The sequence below is a fragment of the Felis catus genome, chromosome D1 (genome assembly GCF_018350175.1).
Source record: "Felis catus isolate Fca126 chromosome D1, F.catus_Fca126_mat1.0, whole genome shotgun sequence".
Taxonomy (NCBI): domain Eukaryota; kingdom Metazoa; phylum Chordata; class Mammalia; order Carnivora; family Felidae; genus Felis; species Felis catus.
In genome coordinates, this window is record NC_058377.1 from 39,123,625 (window position 1) to 39,149,006 (window position 25,382).

General features: G+C 47.1%; 1 protein-coding gene and 1 long non-coding RNA gene across 10 annotated transcripts in view; one reads left to right on the top strand and one right to left on the bottom strand.

Annotated features, from left to right (window-relative positions):
* The window catches only part of AMOTL1 (angiomotin like 1), a 155,233-nt gene that overhangs the window by 115,156 nt on the left and 14,695 nt on the right, over positions 1 to 25,382 (bottom strand). Inside the window, exons 2-3 of one of the 8 annotated variants that reach the window (XM_006936832.5) lie at positions 18,424 to 18,549; positions 7,140 to 7,186 (exon numbers count right to left, since the gene is read on the bottom strand). In XM_006936832.5, the coding sequence (XP_006936894.3) occupies positions 7,140 to 7,186; positions 18,424 to 18,491 (115 nt within the window). In that variant the 5' untranslated portion in view covers positions 18,492 to 18,549. Of the gene's footprint in view, positions 1 to 7,139; positions 7,191 to 7,404; positions 7,666 to 8,703; positions 8,795 to 18,344; positions 18,550 to 25,382 lie in introns of those variants that run through there. The other 7 variants (XM_045038584.1, XM_006936831.5, XM_019811608.3 and 4 more) reach the window with 7 other exon arrangements.
* LOC109491917 overlaps positions 7,799 to 25,382 on the top strand; it is a 50,532-nt gene continuing 32,948 nt past the window's right edge. For both annotated transcript variants that reach the window (XR_006586192.1, XR_006586193.1), the window contains exons 1-2: positions 7,799 to 8,065; positions 16,677 to 16,996. This is a non-coding gene — a long non-coding RNA (uncharacterized LOC109491917). The remainder of the gene's footprint in view (positions 8,066 to 16,676; positions 16,997 to 25,382) is intronic.

Here is a 25,382-nt window from a genome sequence, read left to right on the forward strand (position 1 = left end):
CTGAGAAAGCCAAAACAGGGTGAGCACTCCCTCCCTCTCAGCAGCTATGTTTGGGGTTTGGGTAGGAGGAAGGCCGGACTGGATAGGATTCCAAGGGTCAGAGATCTGGGCTGGATCCCAGGCTGGGGTGAATCGCCCTGGCTGTTTTGGAGGCCAGCCAGAGTGGGGCAGGTAGCCAATCTGATGCCAGCCCCTCGATGGGTCTGGGTTTGTACAGTAATGAGAAGGACCCAGGCCCACTCGGAGGCTAAAACGGCATAGAGAAGCGTGGTACCCTCATCCCCCCGGGCAACAGAGGGTAGGATGCTGGGAAACCAACCAGGCTTGCAGCAAGTGAATGCCAAGCCTCCAGGTTCTGGTATGAGCAGGAGACAAGGGCAGCAGCAGCCATGGCCAGCGTCGTGTGGCCATCGGTTTCTGAGGACACAGAGCAGACATCATGGTGTCCACTGGCCTCAGTGAGGTGTATCTGAATTCTAGATCCCCTGGCAAAAGGCTAGAGCCACCAGAACGGACTCGGGCTGCAAATAAGCACTCCTGAGAATTCCTGGACATAAACTGGAGGGTAGCTTTAGAGAAAGACTTAATCTGTGTATAATATGGACAGTCAAATCCTCAGAAATCTTTATATTTGAGGGTATCAATGTGCGTGAGTGATTCAAACTCCAAGCTGGGAAGCTGGGTAGACAGTTTGTGTATGTAAAGCACCCATCACAGTAGGTGAATAATCAGCCCAACATCTTTCTTGGTTTTCACCCCCATATAACGGGAAGGAAGAAACTTTGGATGCAGGAGACATTTGACTTGGAACAGATTTGCTCCCAACTTTCGAGTCTTGCCGTATCCTCCTCACATAGGGTGGGGGAGGGGAGATGAGTGGCAGTGTTATTTGGTTCATACGCCAAAAATGAAATCTTTCAGAAGGTTCTGACCACGCTCGAAGGTATCAGGGCAATTGCCTAGGGACATGAAAACAGTAAACATTTAAGGACGGCTGCTACATTTGAGCGTCAGTCCTACAACACATTTACTTCCCACCCCCATGGTTGGAGCACGTCTTATTAGCATCCCCATCGTGTCAGCCAGGGTGCGAGCAGGAAATGGATGGTGTGCCCAGATGGTGCCAGAAGAGAGTCTGATGAAGGCACCACGGATTCAAGTGTGCCGAGCAGGGTTAAGGGAAAACTGGTGAGGAAGCCCCCTAGAGGTAAAGTGGGGAACTGCTGCCACCCTGGGTCAGAAGAGAGGACTCCAGAATCCAGCATGATGTGATGCTACAAGAGAGGGGGACTCTGGAGGAGCTGTGGCCTGGACCAGCACAGCCTGCCAGGAAGGGAATAAGTGCCCTGGCTCTTTTTCTTTCCACCCGCCCATATCCTGCCGAATCCAACTGGATATATTCCAGACGATATATTCCGAAAGGTACGTTTTCCAGGGCACACAGCAGAGTGGCAAAGATGGTATTGGGTCTGGCAGAGCATCAGAAAATAGATGACACAGGATTTTAGAGATTAGGAAATGAAGCTATAGATTAAGTAATTTGCTCAAGGCCAGGAAGAAAGTAAAATTTAAACCCACACAGTACAACTCAAAGTACATGTTCTTAACCACTAACGCATGCTTCCTATAATTCATTTAAAAGATTACTAATTGGGGCGCCTGGGTGGCACAGTCGGTTAAGTGTCCGACTTCAGCCAGGTCACGATCTCGCGGTCCGTGAGTTCGAGCCCCGTGTCGGGCTCTGGGCTGATGGCTCAGAGCCTGGAGCCTGTTTCCGATTCTGTGTCTCCCTCTCTCTCTGCCCCTCCCCCGTTCATGCTCTGTCTCTCTCTGTCCCAAAAATAAATAAACGTTGAAAAAATAAAAAAATTAAAAAAAAAAAGATTACTAATTATCCAGCACCTCTTTCTGTCTGCCCCCTACCCAATCATTCTGCTGTTGATGGACTCCACCTTACGCCCACCCAAATTTCCCAGCCTCCTTAGAGCTAGGTATGGCCATGGGACTAAAGCTCAGGCCAAAGGAACGCAGGTGAAATGATGTGTGCAGCTTTCAGGCTGTGCCTTCCGTTTCCTTTCTGTCTTCCCGATGGGCCGGAATGTGGATGTGATGGTGGGGCCCGAAGCAGCCACCCTGAACTGCGTGGAAGCAATATTTCAGGATGTCGGAGCACAGAGAAGCCACCATAATAGTACCTGCCTATGTTCTAAGTGAAAAAGAAACTAACTTGTTTCTTATTTAAGTCACTGTCCTTTTAGCTTTTGTTATAGCAGCCAAGCCAGGATCCTAAATAACACAAAGACCCGGCACCTACGTGGCCAGGATATGGCTCAGCCATCGTGGCTGAAGCAATATGACTGGCAGAGACTGCTGATGATCCCAGTGTAAGTGTTCTCTCCTTCTTGGAATATTACTAGACTCCACTGCCTAGCCTCCTTCCTTCTAGGTGAAGCTACGGGCCCAGTTCTCACCTTGGGAATATGAAAAGTGAGTATGTTACCTCCAGGTGGAGACAAGTCAACATGACTGTAACACAAACAAGAAACACTGACTTTATCATGTTAAGCCACTGACATGTGTGTGTGTTTGTTACAGCAGTTAGCCCATCCTGACTAATTTTATACTGAACAAGCTGCTGTACTCTGACAGACAGAAATACTATATTATCCAGAGCTGTGAACTCATCTCCTATTTTAGGAAGGAAAGGGGGGAGGCTGGTAAACATTTAAGTTACCATTTTAAAGACGTTACACAAATGTCATCATTTATTCTAATAGAGCCCATACATCCTGCTTGAATGAGGAGAATAAGAATTGCACAAGGAAAACTCCTTCTCATGGTATACCAGCCCTCAGCAGCATGGCTCCCAAGAATGGTATTTTCTTTTTTGATACATAATTTTTTTTAATTTACTTATTTTGAGAGAGAGAGAGAGAGAGAGAGAGAGAGAATCCCAAGCAGGCCCTGTGCTTGCAGCCCAGAGCCCAATGTGGGCCTCGATCCCATGAACTGTGAGATCACAACCTGAGCCAAAATCAAGAGTTGGTCACTTAACCGACTAAGCTACCCAGGTACCCTCCAAGAATGCCATCTTCAAGGGCACTCCTTTAGGGACTCAGAGGAAAGTTCGCAGGGTCTGAGCACAGACAGCAACAACTGAGCTCAATGAGGCACGCCAGAGGGTCAAGCAATCCCAAAGGGCAGCACATCAGGAAAAGTGAAGGGAACGTGGGATCTGTCTGCTTTTGGGTGGTAGGGGGGGACTTCCCCCCACTCTTTATAATGTCCGAATTTCCTAAAATAAACAGGTGTTACCTTTATGCTAAAAAATGTTTTTAAAACTTCAATTTTTAAGAAAGGTAGAAAATAAACTGGATAAGCCTCACGGATGAACAAAGGAGAGAGATCTAGGCACAGGTCAAAGGATTCGGTCCCCAAGGCATGGTGATAACAAGCAGAGGATCCAATCTTAGAGATAGGTATCTGAAAAGACACAGTATCCCAGGGTCCGCCATCACTCACTCGTTCAACAAGCATTTACTGATGCCAGGCTCTGTGCTGGCTGCTAGATTTACAGAGAATGAGGTGGCCGCCATCTGGGCCAGTAACTCACAACCTGGCTACACACTGGAATCACTGGAAATGTGATTTTTAAAAAGCACACTGCCGCCTGGGGCCACATTCTAGAAATTCTGATGTCCTGGGTCAGGGTGAAGGCTTGGTTTCAGGACTTTCGTTTTTATTTTTTTAAGTTCTTAAGATTTATTTTGAGAGAGAGAGAGAGGGGGAGAGCATGGGCAGGGGAGGGGCAGGGAGAGAGAGAGAGAGAGAATACCAAGCGGGACCCCTATGCGGGGCTCAAACACACAAACCGTGAGATCACGACCCGAGCAGAAATCAAGAGTTGGACGCTTAACCGTCTGAGTCACCCAGGCACCCCGGTTTCAGGACTTTTAACAGCAACCCTGATTCTGACGTGCAGGGTTGAGAACCACTAGGACGACAGGACACTTGGGCTTAGTGTTGAACGAAGGGTAGAAGCCAGCCAGGAAGAAAAGGAGGAAAGGAGGGAGGGCACGTAGGCACGGGGAACAGGGCTGAATTTAGAGGACTGCCGCATGGCTCAAATACAACTACAAAGTTATAGTGGGTGGGGGTGATGCAGATCACGGAGGTCTTCCCATGCCTAACCAAACATCTATCCTCCAAGTAGTAGGGAGTCAGTAAAAGTTACTAGACAGGGGCAGACATGGTCACATCTGGGTTTAGAGAGCTATCACTTCTGCCTAGGGATGGGACTATAGAAAGGCTATGAAGAGGTGTGGGCTTTGCCTCCTTAGGAAATGAAACCACGGGGGCGCCTGGGTGGCTCAGTCGGTTAAGTGTCCAACTCTGGGTTTCGGCTCAGGTCATGATCTCAAGGTTCATGAGTTTGAGCCCCACATCAGGCTCTGTACTGACAGTGCAGAGCCTGCTTGGGTTTCTCTCTCTCCCTCTCTCTCTCTCTCTGCCCCTCCCCTGCTCATTCTCTCTCTCTCTCTCAAAATAAACTTTTAAAAAATCCTAAAAAGAAAGAAAGAAAGAAAGAAAGAAAGAAAGAAAGAAAGAAAGAAAGAAAGAAAGAAAAAAGAAAATGGCACCACCACAGAGAGAGGGCTTATTTCTGGATTCTCCATCACAGGCAGCCTTCAATACAGCATTCATCTAGAGATAAGACTCTTTTTTCTACTGTCTTTTCAAAACCTCCCTTTTTTGTAACTTAATTGCATTACACGATCTTGCTGCAACACTGAGGATAAAATGCTAAGGGCCAGTGCAGTGCACTTGGAGACTCAGATGAAAATTTGGAGGTGAAACAGACTACCAATCGTGCCACAAGAAAGCAATGGGACTGTCACCAAAGATCTCAGATGGAAAACCATTCCATGTGCTACTGCAGGGACAAATCACTAAATAACTCAATTGACCGGATCAGCATCCCTGACCATCTGTTTTTGGAGACTGGGTAAGTTGCAGAGAAATTTCTAGAAATAAAAATGGTATCGGTTAAATAGGTGGGACAATTGACAAGAGCCATTCCATCCTTCACGCACAGGAAATAAGTACCTTTCAAATGAATAATAGTAACAGCGAGCACTCCCTGAAGACCTGAGCATACAACGCACGGTACTAGGGCTTTCCATACACCATCTACGACATCCATGCAAGGTCTCCAGTTGGGCCAAGGAGATAACCAAGGCTCCGAGCGGTTCAGCCACCTTCCCAAAGTCACAAGTAAATGCAATGATAGAATTCAAACGAAGTTTTTATGACTTCCCTCTACCTCTTCTTCAGGTCCCTCATCTGCTGGCCAGGGGTTGAATCTGTGCTCATCTGTGTTCCAGAAAGAATGGCTTGACAAGCTCATCAACTGCCGTAAGAGGCATTTTTCCCACTGTGTGTCTAAGAAAAGCACCAAAAACTATCATGACTCTTTCCAAGGGAGAAATGCCAGCTTCGTCTTTGATCTGAGCAGCAAGGAAGCAACGCAGTCCCATCCAGTGAGCTGCTCTGACAGGGAGAGAATAACCCTTTGGAGACACCATGCGCGCAAACAGCATGGCCCATGAATATCAATAATAAACACCCATAGCTGTGTACCTCCTTTGGCTCAAGGCTCCTCGCAGCATCTCAGGATACTGGAGCTGGATGACACCTTAGGGGTCACCTGCCACAACCCCAGCTTTCCAAAGATGAGAAAACAGGCTAGTTAACATATTTATCAAGAACCCTGGTCTCAGGCTCTCAGACCTGTGTTTTCTATTCTCAGTCACCCTGCAATCTCAGAGCCCAGGAGGAAACCCCACGGCTCCGATATCTCCTCATGAGAAATTGCGCTTTTCCCCCAGGGAAGCTGAAGAGAAATAAGGTTGCTTCCTTATCCTCTACCGCTAATTTGAAGGGCTCCCCCTACGTATCAGTGCCTCAGCACTGAGGGCAGTCCAGTCTGCTGCTGCCGGAAGTAGATATGGAGACGAAAGAGGGTCAAACACCTGGGCCCTTTCTGGTGCCTAAATCATTCCGTGACTGCAAACAATTTAGTAGGTATACAGGCGGTTTCGCAGAGCAAGGAATGCTCAGCCCATATAGAATGCTTATGCTGATCTATAATTTAAGAGAACCAAATAGCTTCTGTCACACTGTGGAGTGCCAGGGCTGGTGTCATTAATACACAATTACACACGAGCAGAGCCCTTCACCACATATCCGCCCTCTTGATAAATCACTTCATGCAAACCTGTGGTGTAGATGTCATTTTCATTCCATAAAAGGATTCACTATAGTGAGCCTTTAAAAGCTAGTTTTGTTTATGCATTTAATCTGCGATTCCATTTACAGAGATAATGATGGCCTCGCAACTTGTCAGACACACACCTTCTGAATAAAACAAGGCACTCTCCCCTGTCTCGGAATGCCATCCTCCATGCAGACCTATTTTGGGTGCATGAGAGTCATTGCTGAGGTGGAGTTTTATTTCAGGTGGAGTGGGATTTGGTAAGGACCAAAAGAAAGAAAAGGGAACCCATCGCTGAGCCACCAAAGTGAGACTGGGTGGCAGGAATATTGAGAGGGATCCTGACAATGCAAATTTCCTTCTCTCCGCACAAGGAAGTCTGTCTGTGACAGGAGGGTCGCAGTTCACCCACCACAAGTCTACACTTACAGGTTCAGGCACAGGAGGACGAAATGCCCCCAGTTCCCAGACACCTACAGGGAGGGACACAGCTCCCAGGTGGTGACTAGACAGCCCTTGGGGGCGCTCAACTCAATTCAGTAATGGACTACTCTCACGAGGTCCTAATCGGGCAAGGTCCTTGGTTGGGCAGAGACAGCCACCAATGTGTCCTTCCAGGTAGGATGAGTCCAGCTGCTTCCAGAGGCCCCAGGTCGGGAAGTTTGCTGAGCCTCGCTCCTCGCCACCGCCCCCCCCCCCCCCCGCCCCATGCCACATCTGACACTTCCCCTGTCACCCCCAAGCACCCCTGGGGGGGTGCCTCCTGACCCTATCCCTCCTCCCCTCCAGCTGATTCAGTCCTGGCACCCCCCAGACTCTCCGTTCTTGGGCGGAATTCTGAGAAGAGGCAAAGGGCTAGACTTACCTAACTCTTCCGGGCTGTAGGGCTCGGGAGAGGCTTCCACAAACTCACTGTCTGGAGTAAGAGGAAAAAAAAAAAAAAAAAAACAGAAAACAAAAACAGAATCGCAATCACTCAGGGCAAATCGATCAAGCATCTGCTACCGCGCAGGTCCCCTAGAAAAGCGCGGGTTTCTCTCTCGCAGAGATCGGAGTCCGTAAACCCGGGGGCCAGGCGGGGTTCGGGACACCGGATCCAAAGGGGGTAAGAAATTGCCAAAGAAACTTGCCGGGCCAATTCGGACCAGGGACCGCGCGCCTCCCAGGCTCGGGCAGGTGCGCGCCAACTTTCCGCGGGTGCGACCCCGCGGATCCCCGGGCCCGGCGCGCCGGGCCGCGGCCTCATCCTGTCGCCCTCAGCCCGCGAGGCGCATTGCTGCGTCCCCCGGGCTCGCGTCGACGCCCCGGCGCCGAGAAGCCCCAAAGTTTCGCGGCGGGTACCGGAGGCCCGCGGGCGCGCGGCGGTGGCGGCGGCGAGCTCCCCGCGCCCACCAGGCCGGGCGCCCCGCGCGCATCCCCGCCGCCCGTTGCTAGGCGACCGTGGCCGTCACGCTCGGCAGCGGCGCGCGCGCTGCCTCCCAACTCCCTGTTGGAGGGTGTCCTCCCCCGCCCCCACCCCTTTGGCCGTTTATTAAAAACTGGAGCATAACCAGTTCTAAAACGATCCCTGCCTTCTTGTATTACGTCTGCCCTACCCCGATGCTTGGGAAATCGTTTGTTCCGTGCTTCTCACGAGGAGATGCCGGATTTTCAGAGCTTGAATATGTCCTGCACCAGGGGAGAAGTAGCTTCGTGTGCCCCCAACCCCTCCTTCCTTTTGAACAGGAATTCTAACTGCAGTTCAAACAATATTTCCTCCCCTTTAGAGACCACCTGGTTCGAACGGTGAAGGTTAGTAGGTCTCCATTTCACAGGTAGTGAGACTGAGCCTCCGAAGTTAAGTAACTTAGGGATGACTGCACAGCACTGTGAGGTGTGTGTGTGTGTGTGTGTGTGTGTGTGTGTGACCGTCTAAGGAGAGCAGAGCAGAGCTGCTTCTACATAAAAAGTTGAGTGGTTTCAAATACAGAATGTAGATTCAGAAGTTATGGTCTCAGAGTCCATGTTGTAGGTCCTAAAGCAATTCATGTTCGATTGCAGGAACTTCCCTCTCCGTGTCACTGGCCTGAATAACTTGGGCAGATGCATTTTGTATTTCCCCCCAGGACTTCCTGACTGCTCTGCCTGGGAGGGCCCTGGGCTTTGGGGATGTGCTCCAGAGAGCTAGCCCGCACGGATGCCAGAAGGAGTTAAGAGGAAAGAAGGAGAAAACTGAGAAAATGGTTGTCCCTTCTCCTGTCCCCGGCCTTGGAGACTGACAGTGGGAGTCCACAGTCTGGGCAACCTGGGAGCCGTCTACAGTCTCAGAGCAACCAGATCACCAGCTGCAGCAGCTGGAGGGCCCCTGGATCTGTGCCAGTGTGCTCTAATTCTATAAACACTCAGCCATCTCTGGGTTTTCCACTGTCAGCTTTTGGTTTACAAATTACCTGGGAGGACGGAAAGAAGCCACTGTGGCCAGCATTGCTTACGCAGGAATGCTGGAGCAGCTGGGTGGGGCTTCATCCATAAGCGGCCTGGCCTGTCTCTCTGTCCTCCTCTTTTCCCCCCACTCCTGACAACGGGAGCTCCCAAGTGCATGAAGGGAACAGGCTTGGGTGAATGTTTGCATGTGTCACTCCAACCCCTCCCACTTCCTAGAATCCCCCCATCTGCCCTCAGGAATTCATGGCTCATCACCACCACTCCTACTTATTGCAGCCGTCTATAGACCCTTGGGTTATTCCAACTCATTCCTTGAAGATGTGGGTACTTGGATCACTGTCACTTTCCCCAATACCATTCCTGTTATAACTCTGATTTCTGAATCTACGCAGTGGATTCTTCTTGTCCTCTGGTCTCTCAGCTCTTCAGCGTCCTCTCCTTTCCTTGACCTCGTCCAACTCTCCAGGCTCCCTGCTCTCACAATGACATCATCCATAATTTCGATGTCAAACGTTCTACCCTCCACCCACCACCTCCTACTTTTCCAGTCTACTCTGTTATCTTAATCCAATGGCTCTCTGACCTTAGCAGCACCTATGATTTGCTTATCTCATGACATCTCTTCCCCCTTTATCCACCTTAGTTTCCAGGTACATTATTATCTTTTCTTTCCTTCATACACCTTCAGATTCAGCTCCCCCCACCCCCTCCTCTGCATACTACTTACCTGGAAAAACCACAACCCTGATAAATACGAATTCTCCACTTTCTTTCTATCAGCACCTGGCTAAACATGGTTGGAAGAAGCACGGCATCAGGCTTCCTGGCCTTATTTTCAGTTCGTGATCGCCGATCTCAAGTGGACCTTAGGATAGCCCAGCAATCACTCTCCGTTCGCCTACGTTTCTTCCCCTTCTCCTCTCCCATTACTATGGGTGCACCATCCCTACTCCATCTAAGGCCACTTCTTCCATTGTGGATCAGATCCTGTCCCTTCTCATGTCGCTTTTCCCCCTTTCTACCTAAACTACTGTTTTCCTCTGTCCTAGATGATTCCCATTGGAATACAGACATCCTACTATATTCACTCTTCCCTGACACCACCTCTCTCCCCAACTACCACTCCCGCCAGTTCTCAGCTGCCCTTTACAACGAAATTCATCAAAAGAATTGTCTACACTCACTGTGTCCACTTCTTCCTTTTGTTTTTGAAGGCAAACAAACTTCTGTTCATCACTCTTCCAAAGTAGCTCTTGCCGTGGTCAAGACTGACTTTGCTATTGCCAATTCCAGTGGTTCTAATAGCAACTGTTGATCCACCCGTCCCGTGTGTGGATGGACTTGTGTAGACTGTCTGCGGGATTAGTCTCCTCCCTCTCCTCATCTTATTGAGAAGCAATTAGTCTTTGTGTTGTAAGGGAGGCCATCTATGAGTGCTTTGGGGTCCACCAGACCTTGGTTCTAATATCTGTTCTGCTACTAATTAGTAGTTTCATTTCTGCAAGCTTCAGTTCCTTTAAAAATGGAGAAAATAATCATACTTAACTCATAAGGTTGTGTTCAGAGTGCAGTAAACTAATGCACGTAGACCCCCCCCAGAAGAGAGACTGTCACATTGTGAAAATCAGGTAAAATTAGTTATTACGGGATGGCCAGTTCCTTTACAGCTGAGAAAAAAATGGGCTCTTTTCTTTCTTTTAACAACTTTGAGTTACTAAAAGGAGTCACCAGCCACAGAATATGCTTCAAATTAAGGGCAATGTCACATTGCCCTGACTTTTGGTTGTGTTCTACAAGAACTGGCTTGGAGATTGGTTACATGGAGTTGGGAGAAGGTTTTCCCCATGGGAAGAGCAATACAAATGTTCTACTTGACGACTGGGTTCTGGAGCCTGCCAGATTGTTCTAACTCACAATGGTATCCCTTCAATTTGTACCTATAAATGGATGCCTTGTAAGCCAAAAAATTTCCTTATAGCACTTCAGTTATTTGAATTTCTTAGTCGCCCGAAGGTTAATGAGAAAATATTTTTCTTATTTCATCATTTGCTGTTGAAAACAATGAAATATATGATTCCAATTTCCTATCTTTGAAAGCAGAGCAGAACAAACAATAGTATTTCCTGTTCACCAAACAAACATTTATGGGGAATTTACCATACTTCCAGGACTGCAGATACAAAGGTGGTCAGGACAGACTCCTGCCCTCCGGTCACTTACTGTCTAATAAGGGATTCCGTGACAGAGGATCTTACTGAACCTCAGGCAGTGTCCAACGTGCCTACCTAGGCTTGACCTTTACAGGCCTCTTATAAAGAAATGGTGCTGCTGGAGGGTCACTGATCTATAAAGGACAGTGCACAAGCTTATCAGTTGGAAGCTGAGCTCTGTCCATTTTTAGAAGGCACTCTCAGGATGATACTAAACCTCTCAGCACCTGGGTTTCCTGACAATAGCAAGGTAGGTGAAGTATGAGACAGACCGCACAGTGTGCCTGGCACAGTGGATGCTTAGTAAGTGTTACTTCTCTCCCACATAGAGGGCCCGACCATGCCAGAGTCCGCTAGGAGGAGAGTGATCCTTCTGTGCCGTGGCACCTGCAGACAGGAAGAAGGAGCTCTTGCTTCTGTTTCTGTGGCAGCATTTATTAGAGGGTGGGACATGTGGAGAGAAAGTGGCAGGGAGGAGATATTTCTGGGGCTCAGGGTGAACTATTTCTAGAACTCAGGTTTTCCATAGAAACAGATGACACAGCGGGCTAATAATGTCCACTATTACTATTGCTTGCTACATCATGAGTTGAATGGGGTTTGGGAGCTAGTCTGGGAATCCGACCTCTTTCTTAAATATCTATATCTAAATCTCTATCTCTGTCTCTACCTCTATTCATATATATAAATTACATGTTACTATATAAACAAATAATACATGTTCAAGGTAAAGGAAAAGTTATTTAGTACAGATGAGTATAAACTATAAAATGAGTTCCTCTTTCCCATCCTATCCCAGTCTCCATCCCTAGACTGAAACACCATCCACAGCTTCTTGGGCGTCCTGGGAGAGATTATTTTAGGCATATTCAAATGGGTATATGAACTGTTTCAAACAGTTACATATCATACTCCAGATTCCAAACTAAAGGCAATAAGTTTCTAAGTGAACTTTCGGTCCAGCTCCAATCATAAGCTGGGGGCAAGGAAGCGTGCAGAAACCATGGATAAAAGGTCTTATCTACTAGTGGAAAATAGTAAAACTTTGAACAACATGTAGACTTTGGAAGGACGATACTTTGGCTATCTGGGAGGCTCCATGAGACTCCTCACTCCTTGGTGAATGAAGTGTGGCCAAATGGCACCACTGGCTATAACTCTAGGATCAGAGGAATTCTTAGCCCCATCTCTCGAGCTAAGAGCACACTGCAGAAGCTTGTGGGGTGGCTAGCACAGTGCTTTGAGCACAGTGGCCATCACAGATAGCCTGCTGAGGGTGCAGGGGATACAGCGGTGGCCAGGGCTATGCCTGCTGCAGTCTGGGAATGCCTTCATCCCCTGGCCTACTCTGCTGTCCAGGCGGCAGGCCGGCCTGGACTGCAGGCTCCACTTGGGGCAAAGGCCACAGGGTGGGACCCTGTTGTTGTCTCCAGCCTGCCTTTTATGGGCTGCTCTGACTCTGGGGTCCCCAGGGTCTACACAGCTGCTCGGTCAGTGGAGAAGAGTTGGAGATGAGAGTCTTATACAGACACAGCTTCTTCCTCTAAGAAATGCAGGAGGGGCTGAATGCCATGTGGGGAGACTTATTTGCAGCTGAAGTATGTTATCAATTACCTTTGCAAGGAAGAGCTGCACCAATTCGACAAAACCAAGTTTGAGCAATAGCCAGAGGCCACTAGGATCTGTCCACAGCCTTCCCAACCCCGGGCCTTGGAAGGACACCGATTCCAAGCATGAAAGACAGAAAGAAGTGGGCTGAGCCCTCCCTCTGCCTTCCTCTCCTCCCCGGCCTTGCCCTTTGCTCATCTTCTCTGCAGGTAGCCTTCTGTCTCCCGGAGGCTCTCTGCTAGTTAACAGCAGAGCAGCAATGCCCGCCCCCCTTCCCCACCCCTCTTCTCCCTGGGGAGCATGGGCAGGACTGATTTAGGGGGAGAGAGTGGGGCCCGTGGCTGCCTGAGCACAGCACGATTCTCTTCTGTTATACAGTCTCTTATCTGTGTCCTCTTAGGACAGGCCAACCAAGGACAAATGTATGCCTACCCGTAAGGTTTCACCAGAAAGAAACTGGTACTTAATTGGTCACAGCATTAGCTCCAGGGCCGAACTGGTGCAAAGGCCATCTCCCCTCCTCCTAGGGTTTAATATTTGTACATATATTTAGTATATATGTATATAAACATACATAGTTGCCTTATTTCCCTTAAACAAAAATCAAAACTTTGGACAACTGTTCTAAAAAAGGCGTTGTATAACTTCCAAAAGAAAGAATTGGGCTCTATAAGAAAAGTAACTATCTCACACCTGGAAAAAAGTCATCATCCTCAGCAGAAACAATACAAACCAAGAGATGAGATGCTGCTAAGTCTGCCAGGAAGCCAAGGATTCATTTTCTAAAAATGCTAAATATGTTCTCCGAAAAAATCCAAATACCAATGCGGTAGGTGCTACTAACAAAAGCAAGGTGTTTCACAAAATGCATAAGCCAATTGTATTCGTCCAGCCCGCTAGGGTTCCTATTACTAAGTATGGAACAGAGATGAAAATTTAAAAGACTCCTCACTCAACATCATATCAAAGGAGATAAACTCCGGCTGAGCCAAGAAGCTACTGGAAGGTGTATGTGGACATGAATCAGAATAAAAAACCATTCCAAAAATACACACGGAAGAAGGTCCCTGCAGAGGAAAATCACACACTTCCAACTCACACCCAGTTGGATCTACCGGGTGAAATCAGACAAAATACCCTGTGTTGAGATTAAGGGCAAAAACATTTGCTGCAATTGAAGTCTGTGACCAAACTGCGACAAAAGAAATCCGTAGGATGCATGTGAGTCTCCGCTGAGATGCGGAGACCTGCCCTGATCTTGAATTTTCCACCCAAGCATCCTGGACTGTGGCCTGAGAGGAACTCTCTTCTCTCAGAGACTGCAGAGAATCCTCTCAGCCTGCCTGAGGCCTCTTGCCTTTCACACTGGAATGGCATTTCCAAGACGATATGGCCCTGGCAGTCAACACAGCATAGGTACTGGAAGGAACAGTAGAGGCCAAGGTGCGAGCCCTAGTCTTGCCACTAGTCTTTGGGAAGTGTCCAAACCTGCCCAGACCGTGAACTCTTCTGTAACACGAAAAGCCATTTATGGAACTTGTTAAAACAAATGCCAGGAGAGGGGGCGCCTGGGTGGCTCAGGGGTAGGGTGTCCAACTTCCACTCAGATCACGATTTCACAGTTCGTAGAGTTTGAGGCCCGCGTCAGACTCTGTGCTGATGGCTGCTTCAGATTCTGTCTCCCTCTCACTGCCCCTCCCCCGCCTCAGAAAAATAAACATTAAAAATCGGGGCACCTGCGTGGCTCAGTCAGTTGAGAAACTGACTTTGGCTCAGGTCATGACCTCGCGGTTGGTGAGTTTCAGCCTCACATCCGGCTCGCTGCAGTCAGCCTGTCAGCGCAGAGCCTGCTTCAGATCCTCTGTCCCCCACCTCTCTGCCCCTCTCCGGCTTGCACTCTCCCAAAAATAAATAAACATTAAAAAAAAAAAAACAAAAAACCCTTTTTTTAAGTGCCAGCAGAGGACTGTGGATAACAGATTCCATCGTGTTAGTCTTTTTACCGCACCATATGCAAGAGAAACGTGCAAAAAAGAAACAAGCCTCACAGAAAGGTGGAGATGCCACACAGCGTTGTCCTTTGAAACCGAACAAAGAAGTAAAATGGACACCGCATAGCCCAGCGGGATAAAGGCCCGAGTTCGAACGTGAGCTCTGCTGGCATTTAGCCGTATGACCTTGGCCTGGCCATCTTGCCGCTCCAAGGCTCCGTTTCCTCGTCTGCAAAATGCGGATGATGCAAATAACTCCTTGTGAGGATTTCAGTGAGAATCAATAGGAGATAGAATAACGCCCGCAGCAGTGCTTAGCGCACACAGCGCTCTCAGAAAACGTTCCTCCTTTCCTTCCTGCCTGATGTGAAAACCCTCCCTGACCTTGAGAGAAACCGGAAGGGAAATCTGCTCCTTCCTGTTTTTATAACCATAATGGAGACAGCACCGCGGCATTTCTATCACACACCTGGCCTGGCCTGCCGGGTTAGGGTTCCCAAACTTCCTGGCGCTCCCCTGAGGAGACACATAAGCAGGTGGATTCCACTGGGAAGAAGGGACAATAGGGTTCCCAAGGGCTGAGTGAACGCATTTGTAACAGGATTTGGAGATTCGCCGAGGAGGGCTGCGGAGGCCGCCCCTCCCGCGCCAAATCCCCACACGTGTGGTGTGCTAGCTGGCAAATGCAAGGAGCAGCCACATCAGCCTGTGACGCAGCGATCGGAGACAGAGCTCTGGCCAAATGCTGGCCCCCTTCTGTCTGATGCGTCAGGCACTGCAGGCAGCTTCGTTTGGAAAATGGGTTCCAGCCCTTTCAAATAAGTTGGAAAAACCACCGGCCCAGGTCCTCGAGGGCGTTTTTAGCAGTGGAGGAAGCAAGAGTGGCAGAGGGACTTTCCTCCAGAAACTTCATTTCACCCCCAGACATCCTGGGTTCTCCTTGCCAGCTTCCTGAAGGCTGTTCCTACTCTAATGGCCGCCCGCGACGCCCTCACGATAACACAGAGGCAGATGTTGCGTGGATCTGGCCCTGCCCCAAGGCCGATGACTCACCGGGATGACGGAGCCTCCCTGGCAGATAACACGGTTCTCAGAGGATTCCATGAAGCCAAGAACAAAACCCGAAGGCCTGGACACTCCAGGACTTTCCCTGGTACTTCACTAGAAATGGAAACTCTGTTAGCCCACAATGGGCATCCCACAATGGGTGGGAGAGGTGGGACAGAGGTCAGGGCATGGAGGAAAGATGCTCAGAAGCAGGTGGGTCAAGGCCTAGGCAATGCATTAGCTGAAGTGGCCGTGGGAGGGTCTTGGATGATAATCCACACGTTGCAACAGCACTGTTGGTTTTCTGGCCCTGCTCCGAGCTACGGCTCTTTTCTTCCATGACAATGAAATGACTGGCAATAAACGTCTGAAACTGGCCCACCAGAGGCCTAAACTGAGAAGGGGGTGCTGGAGGGTAAAGTGAGGAGCGATAGCCATAGAGTGGCGTGGGGTCAGGCAGATCGAAGTTCAAATACCCACTCTGCCACTTCCCAGCTGAAGGATCTTGCACAAGCCTCTTGTCAGCCTCTTTGGGCTCAGTTTCTCCATTCATAAAATGAGAAGAAGGTTGTGAGAATGAATTGAGATCCTCTATATCTATATAAAAAAGGCTCGGCATCCTGTCTGGTGCAATGTATATACCCAATGAATGACTCCTCTTTATTTATTTTGGTGATGACGCCAATTGTGACTTAGCTTTGGCCCAGCGGGGCTTCCACTTTATTTCTGAGTGCAAGTTCCCATTCTGGCCATCTCTCTAGTCCTCTTAAGACCACATATCCGGTATCTGTTGCCCACTAGAGTTAAACTCCTCCATCAGCCCCTGAAGCTTATCAATTACCTGAGACCAACGCCTCCCCATCAGGCAGTTCTAAGACACCGGTCTGGTTCCCCTTCCTACTAGCCAGCCGTGCCCTGAAGATGGGAGATCCACGGCAGGGTCAACTCATAGCGGGATGTGGTCATTTGTGGAGTTGGTGGCAACAAGCAGTTTTTAGCCACCGGCTTGTCACAATGGTCCTGAAAGCTTCTAAAATTCTGTGACAGGGGATTTTATTGCCTAGGTTACAAAAGCACCGGCAGACAAAGCACATCTACTTCCTTTCTCTCCTCTGACTTCAGACTTTGGTGAACGAGCCTGGAGCAGTGAATGGAATGCTATGGGTGTGCTCACAGTACCGTGAAGTGGTGCCGTGGTGCCGGGAGAGGTGTGCACAGACCAGCTGGGTCACCACAGTCAAAGGTGGCTCTCGGCGAAGGAGAGATGCTCACAGGATGCGGTCCTACCCATTTATTCATTCGCTGAGCCACGCAGCCAGCCTGCCATTGGATGTATATGCATCAAGTATTCGCTAGGCTGCTTGTGAAAGGGATGCAAAGGCCAATGAAGCAAGGCCTCAGGAAGCCCAGAGACTGCCCAAGCTATGCACCGTCACAACACGGTAAGACAGGCGCCGTGACACGGGAACCTGTAAGTTCCGCGGCCGCGCTGAGGTCAGGCCTCTCGGTCAGACCAGGGTGGAGTGGTAGGTGGCGGCAGGGAGAGATCCAGAATAGATGACTTTGGCTGAGGCTTCACTGATGCGTGGGAACCTGCCGGGCGGAAGGCAAATAGTAGTAACAGCCCATGCAGAGGCTCACGGTGTGCGAGAGCGTGACATGTCCAAGGATCCAGAGGCCGGTCAGTGCATCAAGAGAAGGGGTTTGCTTTTAGTAATGAACAGCAGGAGATGAGTCTAGAGAGGCAGGCAGAGGTCTGATCAGGGAAGGCTGTGTGTTGAGCGAGGGAGGTTCAACTGTATTCCATGGGCTGTGAGGAGACACCGGCATAAGAACCTCTAACAAGTGGTTAGGTGGAGGCGTGACAGGGCACGGGAGGGAACAGCCGTTGGCTTCTGGCCGAACTCATCCAAGTTTTCTCAAAGTTTTGACCTTCCCTTTGGGCAGTCTCCCATTGCGTGTGGTAGGCCCTGTCGGAAGATGTACCCTGGGGCAGAGCTCTATAAGTTACCCATTTTAGAGACGGGGTGCAGCAGAGTGTGGTCTGGTGATCTCCCCGACCATCTTTCTCCCTTGTGTTCCCAGTGCTTGGCACATAGTAGATACTCAATACTGGTTGAACGAATGTATAAACGACAATGGGAGGCATAACCTTACTAAAAACCTCGTGTGAGTGCATTAGGGGCCTTTATCTCCTTATCCACAGAATGGTTCCTACCGCCAAAGTAGATCTCCATTAGATTTGGAGGATGTGGGGGGGGGGTGGTTCTTAGACCTGAAAGAGGCCCACAAGTCTGTGTGAGGGTTACATTTGTATGTGCCACTCCAGGAAACTTACAGCATCCCCATCACTTAACACTGAGTTGCATTAATCAGATGTCAGGCAAGAAAAAAAGAAGAGAAAGTGAGCTGACCTACTCTGTTTCGACTGGTTGCATTATCCTCAATGCCAGTCTTTGCAGGGCTGTTGACAGGAGAGGAGACAAGATAAGCAGGAATACAGTACCTGACACATGTTAGGTGCCCAGAGATGTGTGACTAACTTCCTCCCTGGCTAGGGTAAGGGCTCAGTAAATGACAGCTCGCATTACTCATAGTCCTTATCACAGCCCTACGAAGTAAGCATTCTTACTCTCATGTTAGAGCTGAGAATACGATAGGCTTTCTCAGGCCACGTAGCTTATAAGTAGGAAATTCAGGATCTGAACCCAGGTCTGCCTGACTCCAAAGTCCATTCCTCTCCTCTCCTCCTGGCTTTTTTTGAAAAGACAAACAGCACTGGGCACGTACTGAGCACAGCTGGGTTGACACAATGAATGCAGGAGTTGAAGAGTACCACGTGTATCAGGGACATCAAAAGCAGCCATACCCCCTCTGGTGTTGGCAAAGTGATGAATTCCAGCATGAGACAACCAGGTTCCTTCCTCCAAGGGCCATTTTTCACCGAGGTCCATGTTTCCAACAGCTCTCTTGTATGTGCAGCTCTTGGAATCTCCTGAAATAAATAATGAGCACAAAAAAAGGGAGATGAATTACCACTGATGCTCTCCTGGGACAGAGAAGCCTTCTGGTAGGAAAGTCGTCATTTCCAGTTCAGTATGTTTCTTTAGCATGCAGAGATTGTGGTCAAGATCTGGGCACGGCCCAAATATGAGATCTTCCAATGAGGCTACTCAAATCTGCAAACCATGGTTTCCCTCCCCATTCAGTTAACAAATGTTTATGGAGCAACCATCACATGCCAGGCTTTGAGCGAGAAACTTACTGTGTTGAGTTCTGCACATAATATAGACTTCTAGAATTTCAGGGTAGGATACAGTAGAATCTCAAGTTCATAAAAATAATCGGTATATACTTCTATATATGCTTAAAACACAGACTGGAAAAATTTTGAACCGGAAACTTGGAGGTAGCTACTAATACATTGGAATTATGAGTGCTTATTTTCCGTGTAATTTTCTGTATTTCCACAATAAACGTGCATTACTCTGATTGTCTGAAAAATGTATACAGTAAGTGTCCTTTGAAAGAAAAATACCAGGACTAAGAAGGATCATGGAGACCAATTTTTCATTTCCCCTTGAAAAACCATGACAGAAAGTCACATGTCACGAAGGGTCCTGGCTTTCACGAAAAGGTCACCTCACCAGGTACCTCTGAGAAGTCCAGCCTGGGGAATCTCTACCTGTATCTGGGAAGATTACAACTCATGGCCAATCTTTTGCTTTTTCATTTCAAAGAGGTTTTCCTAAAGCTCTGCATGTAGCAGGTTCTCAAATCGACGTGGCCGAACAATTGGACGTGACTGATTGACTTAATCTAGAAATGCAGTGCGTAGGCTATCCACCATGTCAGAAACCCTGTCAGCCTAACTAGGATGGCCACCAATTATCAGTTGTCGCAATCAGACCAGCTGGCTTCCTTTGATCTCTAGAACGCTGTCGAAAGTTGCCTTGAAGTTTCCTGCAGGCACGGCACATTGACTTGTTGTCTTTTGGCTGTCTGCCTGGCGAAGTCTGGTGCTCTTGGGAATTGCAACGAATAACGAAAAATCTCTCGTAAAATACCAGGTGGTACCAAAGATTGTGCTGTACTTTACTGGGTACTGGCTCCCTAGGGATTTGTTTTCAATCCAAGCACCCAAAAGTTTTAGAAGGGAATCCTAGACCAGAGGGGATACAGCACAATGATGCAGCAAAAACATTGGATTTATGAATAGATCCAGATTTTAGCCCTGGCTCTGGCACAACTGAGTGATTTGGGGCAAACCACTTACTGTCTCTGGCTTTATTTCCCCAACTTTAAATGAAGGAATTAGGACCAGATGTTGGCAAAGGCTTGTTCAGTCTTCCAAAACTTGCAGCTTATAATAATATGCTTTACATACAAAGGCGACCTATCCACCCACATCAGTGGGTGGAGAAAGCTGTGTTATTTATCCATTAGCAAACTGAGACATCAGCCTGAGCACATGAGAGGTGGCTGATCAAGGCTAGAGATAATCTGCCATCAGAACAAGACATGCTCTCTGTGCAAAACTAAAAACATGTCTGGAATAGAAATCCAATCCTGAGCCGTGATCACGCCGGCATCGTCATTTAATCAAACAACCTAAGTATTCAACATCTTGTACCTTCACCGGTCATGAAATAACATTAATAATAGTACTACATCCTTAAAAAGCAACTTTTATTTACAGTAGACTGGCCATTCAAAACCATTTCGTCATTAATTCTTGCAGTATCTTTGAGGAGTTGGAGATTCTAATAGCTTTATTTGGCAAAAATCGAGCTTTATTGATTACTTGGACAGTGGTTTTCCTCATCGCTCTTGGCCCAGTGATCTAGGCACCGCCTGCCCCACCAAGGAACCAGATTTGTAGGATGATCTCTCCTGGATGTGTGAGGTTAGATTCTCACATCTGTGTATTTATTTTATTAATCTGAGCTACATAGGCTCACATTGTTTTATTAACTTCAACCTACAAACCCCGCTGGTTTCTCTGATGCTTGAATTTCACACCCCAGCTTGGGAAAGCCACACACAAAATGTGAACTGAAATTGCATCAAGCACAAGTATTTCGAGGAAGACTTTGATCAATCCCATCTGTTACTGACACCCTAACACTATCACTTCAGTCACGGGAAGGCCCAGCGTTGCTCGTGAAACTGTGGAGCCTAGGAAACATTTTCCAGGGCTCTGGCCATAATTTATTCAAGGTTTTCTATAGAGTGGTGAACCTCTATCCATGTCTCAAAGACTAAGTCTGCACAGAAGAAACTAAAACATGCAAAAAATCTTTAAAGTTTATTTATTTTTGAGAGAGAGTGAGAGAGAGCAAGGGAGAGACAGAAAGAGGGGGAGAGAGAGCAAATCCCAAGGAGGCTCTGCACTATCAGCATGGAGCCCAACCCAGGGCTTGAACTCATGAATCATGAGATATCATGATAGCAGATATCAGATATGATGACCTGAGCTGGAACCAAGAGTCCAACGCTTAACCGACTGAGCCACCCAAGTGCTCCTGAAAAGACAAAATTAATGCAACCTTGGGAACGGGGAGTGAGGAAATACTTTAAAGGATAAGGTGGGGTGGCGTGAGTGGGAAAGCCTGTTCAAATCCTACAGTTGTAACTGACTTTGAGAAGCATTTTTCAAAGAGCTATCTGTTGAAAGTGGTGCTATAAACATTGGGGTACAAGTACCCCTATGCATCAGCACTCCTGTATCCCTTGGGTAAATTCCTAGCAGTGCTACTGCTGGGTCATAGGGTAGATCTATTTTTAATTTTTTGAGGAACCTCCACACCGTTTTCCAGAGTGGCTGCACCAGTTTGCATTCCCGCCAACAATGCAAGAGGGTTCCCGTTTCTCCACATCCTCTCCAGCATCTATAGTCTCCTGATTTGTTCATTTTAGCCACTCTGACTGGCATGAGGTGGTATCTCAGTGTGGTTTCGATTTGTATTTCCTTGATGAAGAGTGACATTGAGCACCTTTTCATGTGCCTGTTGGCCATCTGGATGTCTTCTTTAGAGAAGCATCTATTCATGTTTTCTGCCCATTTCTTCACTGGATTATTTGTTTTTTGGGTGTGGAGTTTGGTGAGTTCTTTATAGATTTTGGATACTAGCCCTTTGTCTGATATGTCATTTGCAAATATCTTTTCCCATTCCAAATTATGGAAAGAGCCTAAATGTCCATCAACTGATGAATGAGTAAAGAAATTGTGGTTTATATACACAATGGAATACTACTTGGCAACGAGAAAGAATGAATTACGGCCTTTTGTAGCAATGTGGATGGAACTGGAGAGTGTTAATGCTATGTGAAATAAGTCATACAGAGAAAGACAGACACCATATGTTTTCACTCTTATGTGGATCCTGAGAAACTTAACAGAAGACCATGGGGGAGGGAAAGGGGAAAAAAAAGTTAGAGAGGGAGGGAGGCAAACCATAAGAGACTCTTAAAAACTGAGACTAAACTGAGGGTTGATGGGGGTGGGAGGGAAGGGAAAGTGGGTGATGGGTATTGAGGAGGGCACCTGCTGGGATGAGCACTGGGTGTGGTATGGAAACCAATCTGACAATAAATTTCATGTTAAAAAAAATAAATAAATGTTAAAAAAAAAAAGAGCTATCTGTATTCCCATGTTCATTGAAGCATTATTTACAGTAGCCAAGATATGGAAACAAGGTGTCTTATTAATGAATGAATGATTGGATTAAGATGTTTTACTTAAACATACACAGTCACATAGTAGATCTGGAGGGCATTATGCTAAGTGAAAGAAGCCAAAGAGGGAGACAGTAAATACTGCCTGATATCACTTACATGTGGAATCTATAAAGAAAAAAGGTAGAACTCTTAGATAAAGAGAATAGAAAAGTGGTTGCCAGGGGCAGGAAGTTGGACAAAATAGGGAGAGGTTGGTAAAAGGGTGCAAACTTTCAGCTGTAAGACAAATAAGGTCTGAGGGTCTAATGTACAGCCCAGTGACTCTAGCTGATAACACTGTATTGTATAAGTGACATTTGTTAAAAGAGTGGAACTTGAATGTTGTCCCCCATAGGTAAATATGTAAGGTAATGGATATGCTAACTAGATGGGAAGAATCATTTCACAACGTACACATACATCAAATCGCCAGTGTATACCCTAAATATCTTTCGATACAATTTGTCGATTAAAAGTCAATAAAGCTGAAAAAATAACATAGGAAAAATAAAGAGAAGCACTAAGCCACCTGCATCGTTGGACACTGGGATGTATGGGATGCAGGATACTGTGAATACATAATTGATCTTTCATAAACATTGGTTGATTGAACAGACGCATAAATGATAATGACCAGTGTTTGTAAGGACCCTAGTCAGATATCAGCTACTGTTAAGCTGGCAAAGGAAACCTTCCTGCCCCAAGAGAGTGGTATGGGGCCCAATGGACCTTTGGACTTGAGGAAGTTAACTCTGACTCCCTGACGACCAGAACTCTCCCTAAACAGACATGTCCTCCTCTCTTTTCAGAGCTGCCTCCAGAGCAAGCCATCCTCCCAGCTGCCTGAGCCAGAAACAGACTATCCTTGATTGATTGATTACATCGCACATCTGACCAATCACCACATTGTGTCCATTCTAACTTTCAGGTGTCTCAAGAATACATCTGCTTCCCTCTGTTCTCAGTTCAGCCACTATCATCTTCCATTGAAATACTACAGCAATTTCAGTGGGTCCCTGGCCTTCCTTTCCTCCAACCCAGTCTCCACACTTTGTTGTATAGTATATTTTTTAAATTTCTTTGTAAAATTTTTTGTTTATTTATTTTGAGAGAGGGCACACACAAATGGGGGAGAGGGGCAGCGAGGGAGAGAGAGAGAATCCCAAGCAGGCTCCATGCTGTCAGCGTGGAGCCCAAACTGGGGCTTGATCTCACAACCATGAGATCATGACCTAAGCCAAAAATCAAGAGTTGGACAGTTAACTGACTGAGCCATCTGGGCATCCCAGTTGTATTAATATTTTTAAAACATACATCTGATCACGTCACTCCTCGATTAAAATACTTCAGTGATTCATTATTCTCAGGGAAAAGTCTGGACCATTTCATACATAAGGCCCAACTATAGCAAAGTATTTACAGTCTCTGAATAAGCAGCCTTCTTTGGTCTTTTGTGTATTCATCCGGCCATTCTAGAGCTCTAGCAAGACTGCCTTCCTGCCTCACCTTGCTAACTGCAACTTATCCTTCACATCTCATCTTAGAGATGGTTGTATGTTCCCACAGACTTCCCTGTCCTTACCTCATTACATGTTTCACACTGTACTGTAAATGTCTGTTAATATGTAGAGTTTAGTTCATAATTTATGTCCTTGAGAACAGAGATCCTACTTATTTGTACCCCTGGTATTTGTACAGGGGCTGACCCAAGGTAAGCACTCAACATGTATCTGTTGAGTGAATGAATGAATGAATGAATGGTGGTGCTTGGCACAAGCATCTTTAGCATGTTCCTTTGGAAAGTATTCTCTTTGCAACCTCACCCACCTCCTCTGCTTCTTTGGAAATTTCTCCACTTAAAAGCCACACCTTATCTGCCTCTGCTTCCTGGCCCCATCCTGACCTTCTCATCCAGTCTAACCTGCTGAGATTCTCCCACTTATACTCCCACTTCAGTCTGCATACCTGTTCCTCTGCCCAGCATGCCACTAGAGCCCCTGCCCTTCACACACCTGCCTCCCTCTCCAAGCTTGGGATGAAACTACACGTGACTATCCACAGGAGATACCTGCCCACCTAATACAGCCGAATCACACCTAGACCTCTAACCAATATCTCTGGAGTCTTTTCTGTCAGTGGGGCTAGATCTAGAAATACAAATTCAGAAAACCCCTGGCCATAACCTTGACTCTGCCTTTACTGCCATAATATAGTTCCAGCTGTAGAGAAGGAATAAATTATGTAGACGTGCCGTATGTGGGGAATCATGTGGTATATTGCATCATCTAGGTATTCGAGCAACAAGGGGTTGTAAAGAATATGAACACCCTCACAGCAAGGAAGTCCATTTGCTGATTACTTATACTACAAATCAAAATATACATAACTTATACCATAAATCAAGATGTATATAGAGATATTAATATAGTTATACAAAATTTATTCATTTGATAAATATTGACTTGGTATCTCCTATGTTTTAGTTACTGTGCTAAATGCTTGGGATAGAACAGGGTAAATGTCTTTCGTTCTTCAAGGAGTTTTCAACCTTGTCTGGGAGACAGATATCTAGACATATCATTACAGAATAACGTACTAAGTGCAAGCATAGAGGCACGCACAAGGTAAATCAAAGATCAGCAAACAATAAAATCTAGAATTTGGTAGGGATCTTAGGGCCTTTAGTCCAACCCTTGCCTTATGCATGAGTATAACCTCTCCAGTATATGCCTACCTGGCTTAAACTTAAATACTATCAGTGGGAAGGACCTCCCTTTCTCTCCAGGCAGCCCGTGATATTTGTGAACACTTTGGTCAAGCACCTCATTTTAAAATTCTTCATATATTGATATTTACCAACAATAAATATTGGTGCTGAGCTATTTTAGGACTCCTACCCCTTGTTCTGTTCTTCAAAGGCTGCTTAAAGATGTGATACTTTTCCAGGAATATCAAAAATTGACCCTAGTTCTGATGTTCTCCGAGTCTTGCAGATCTGAACCTCCTTCTTCAACAAGTCAGGAATCAGAAGGAGTGTTCCATATTGGTTCTGAGTAGAAGGTATAAATCTATCTTGTCACACCCAGAAAACAGGCCAAGCAGCTAAGT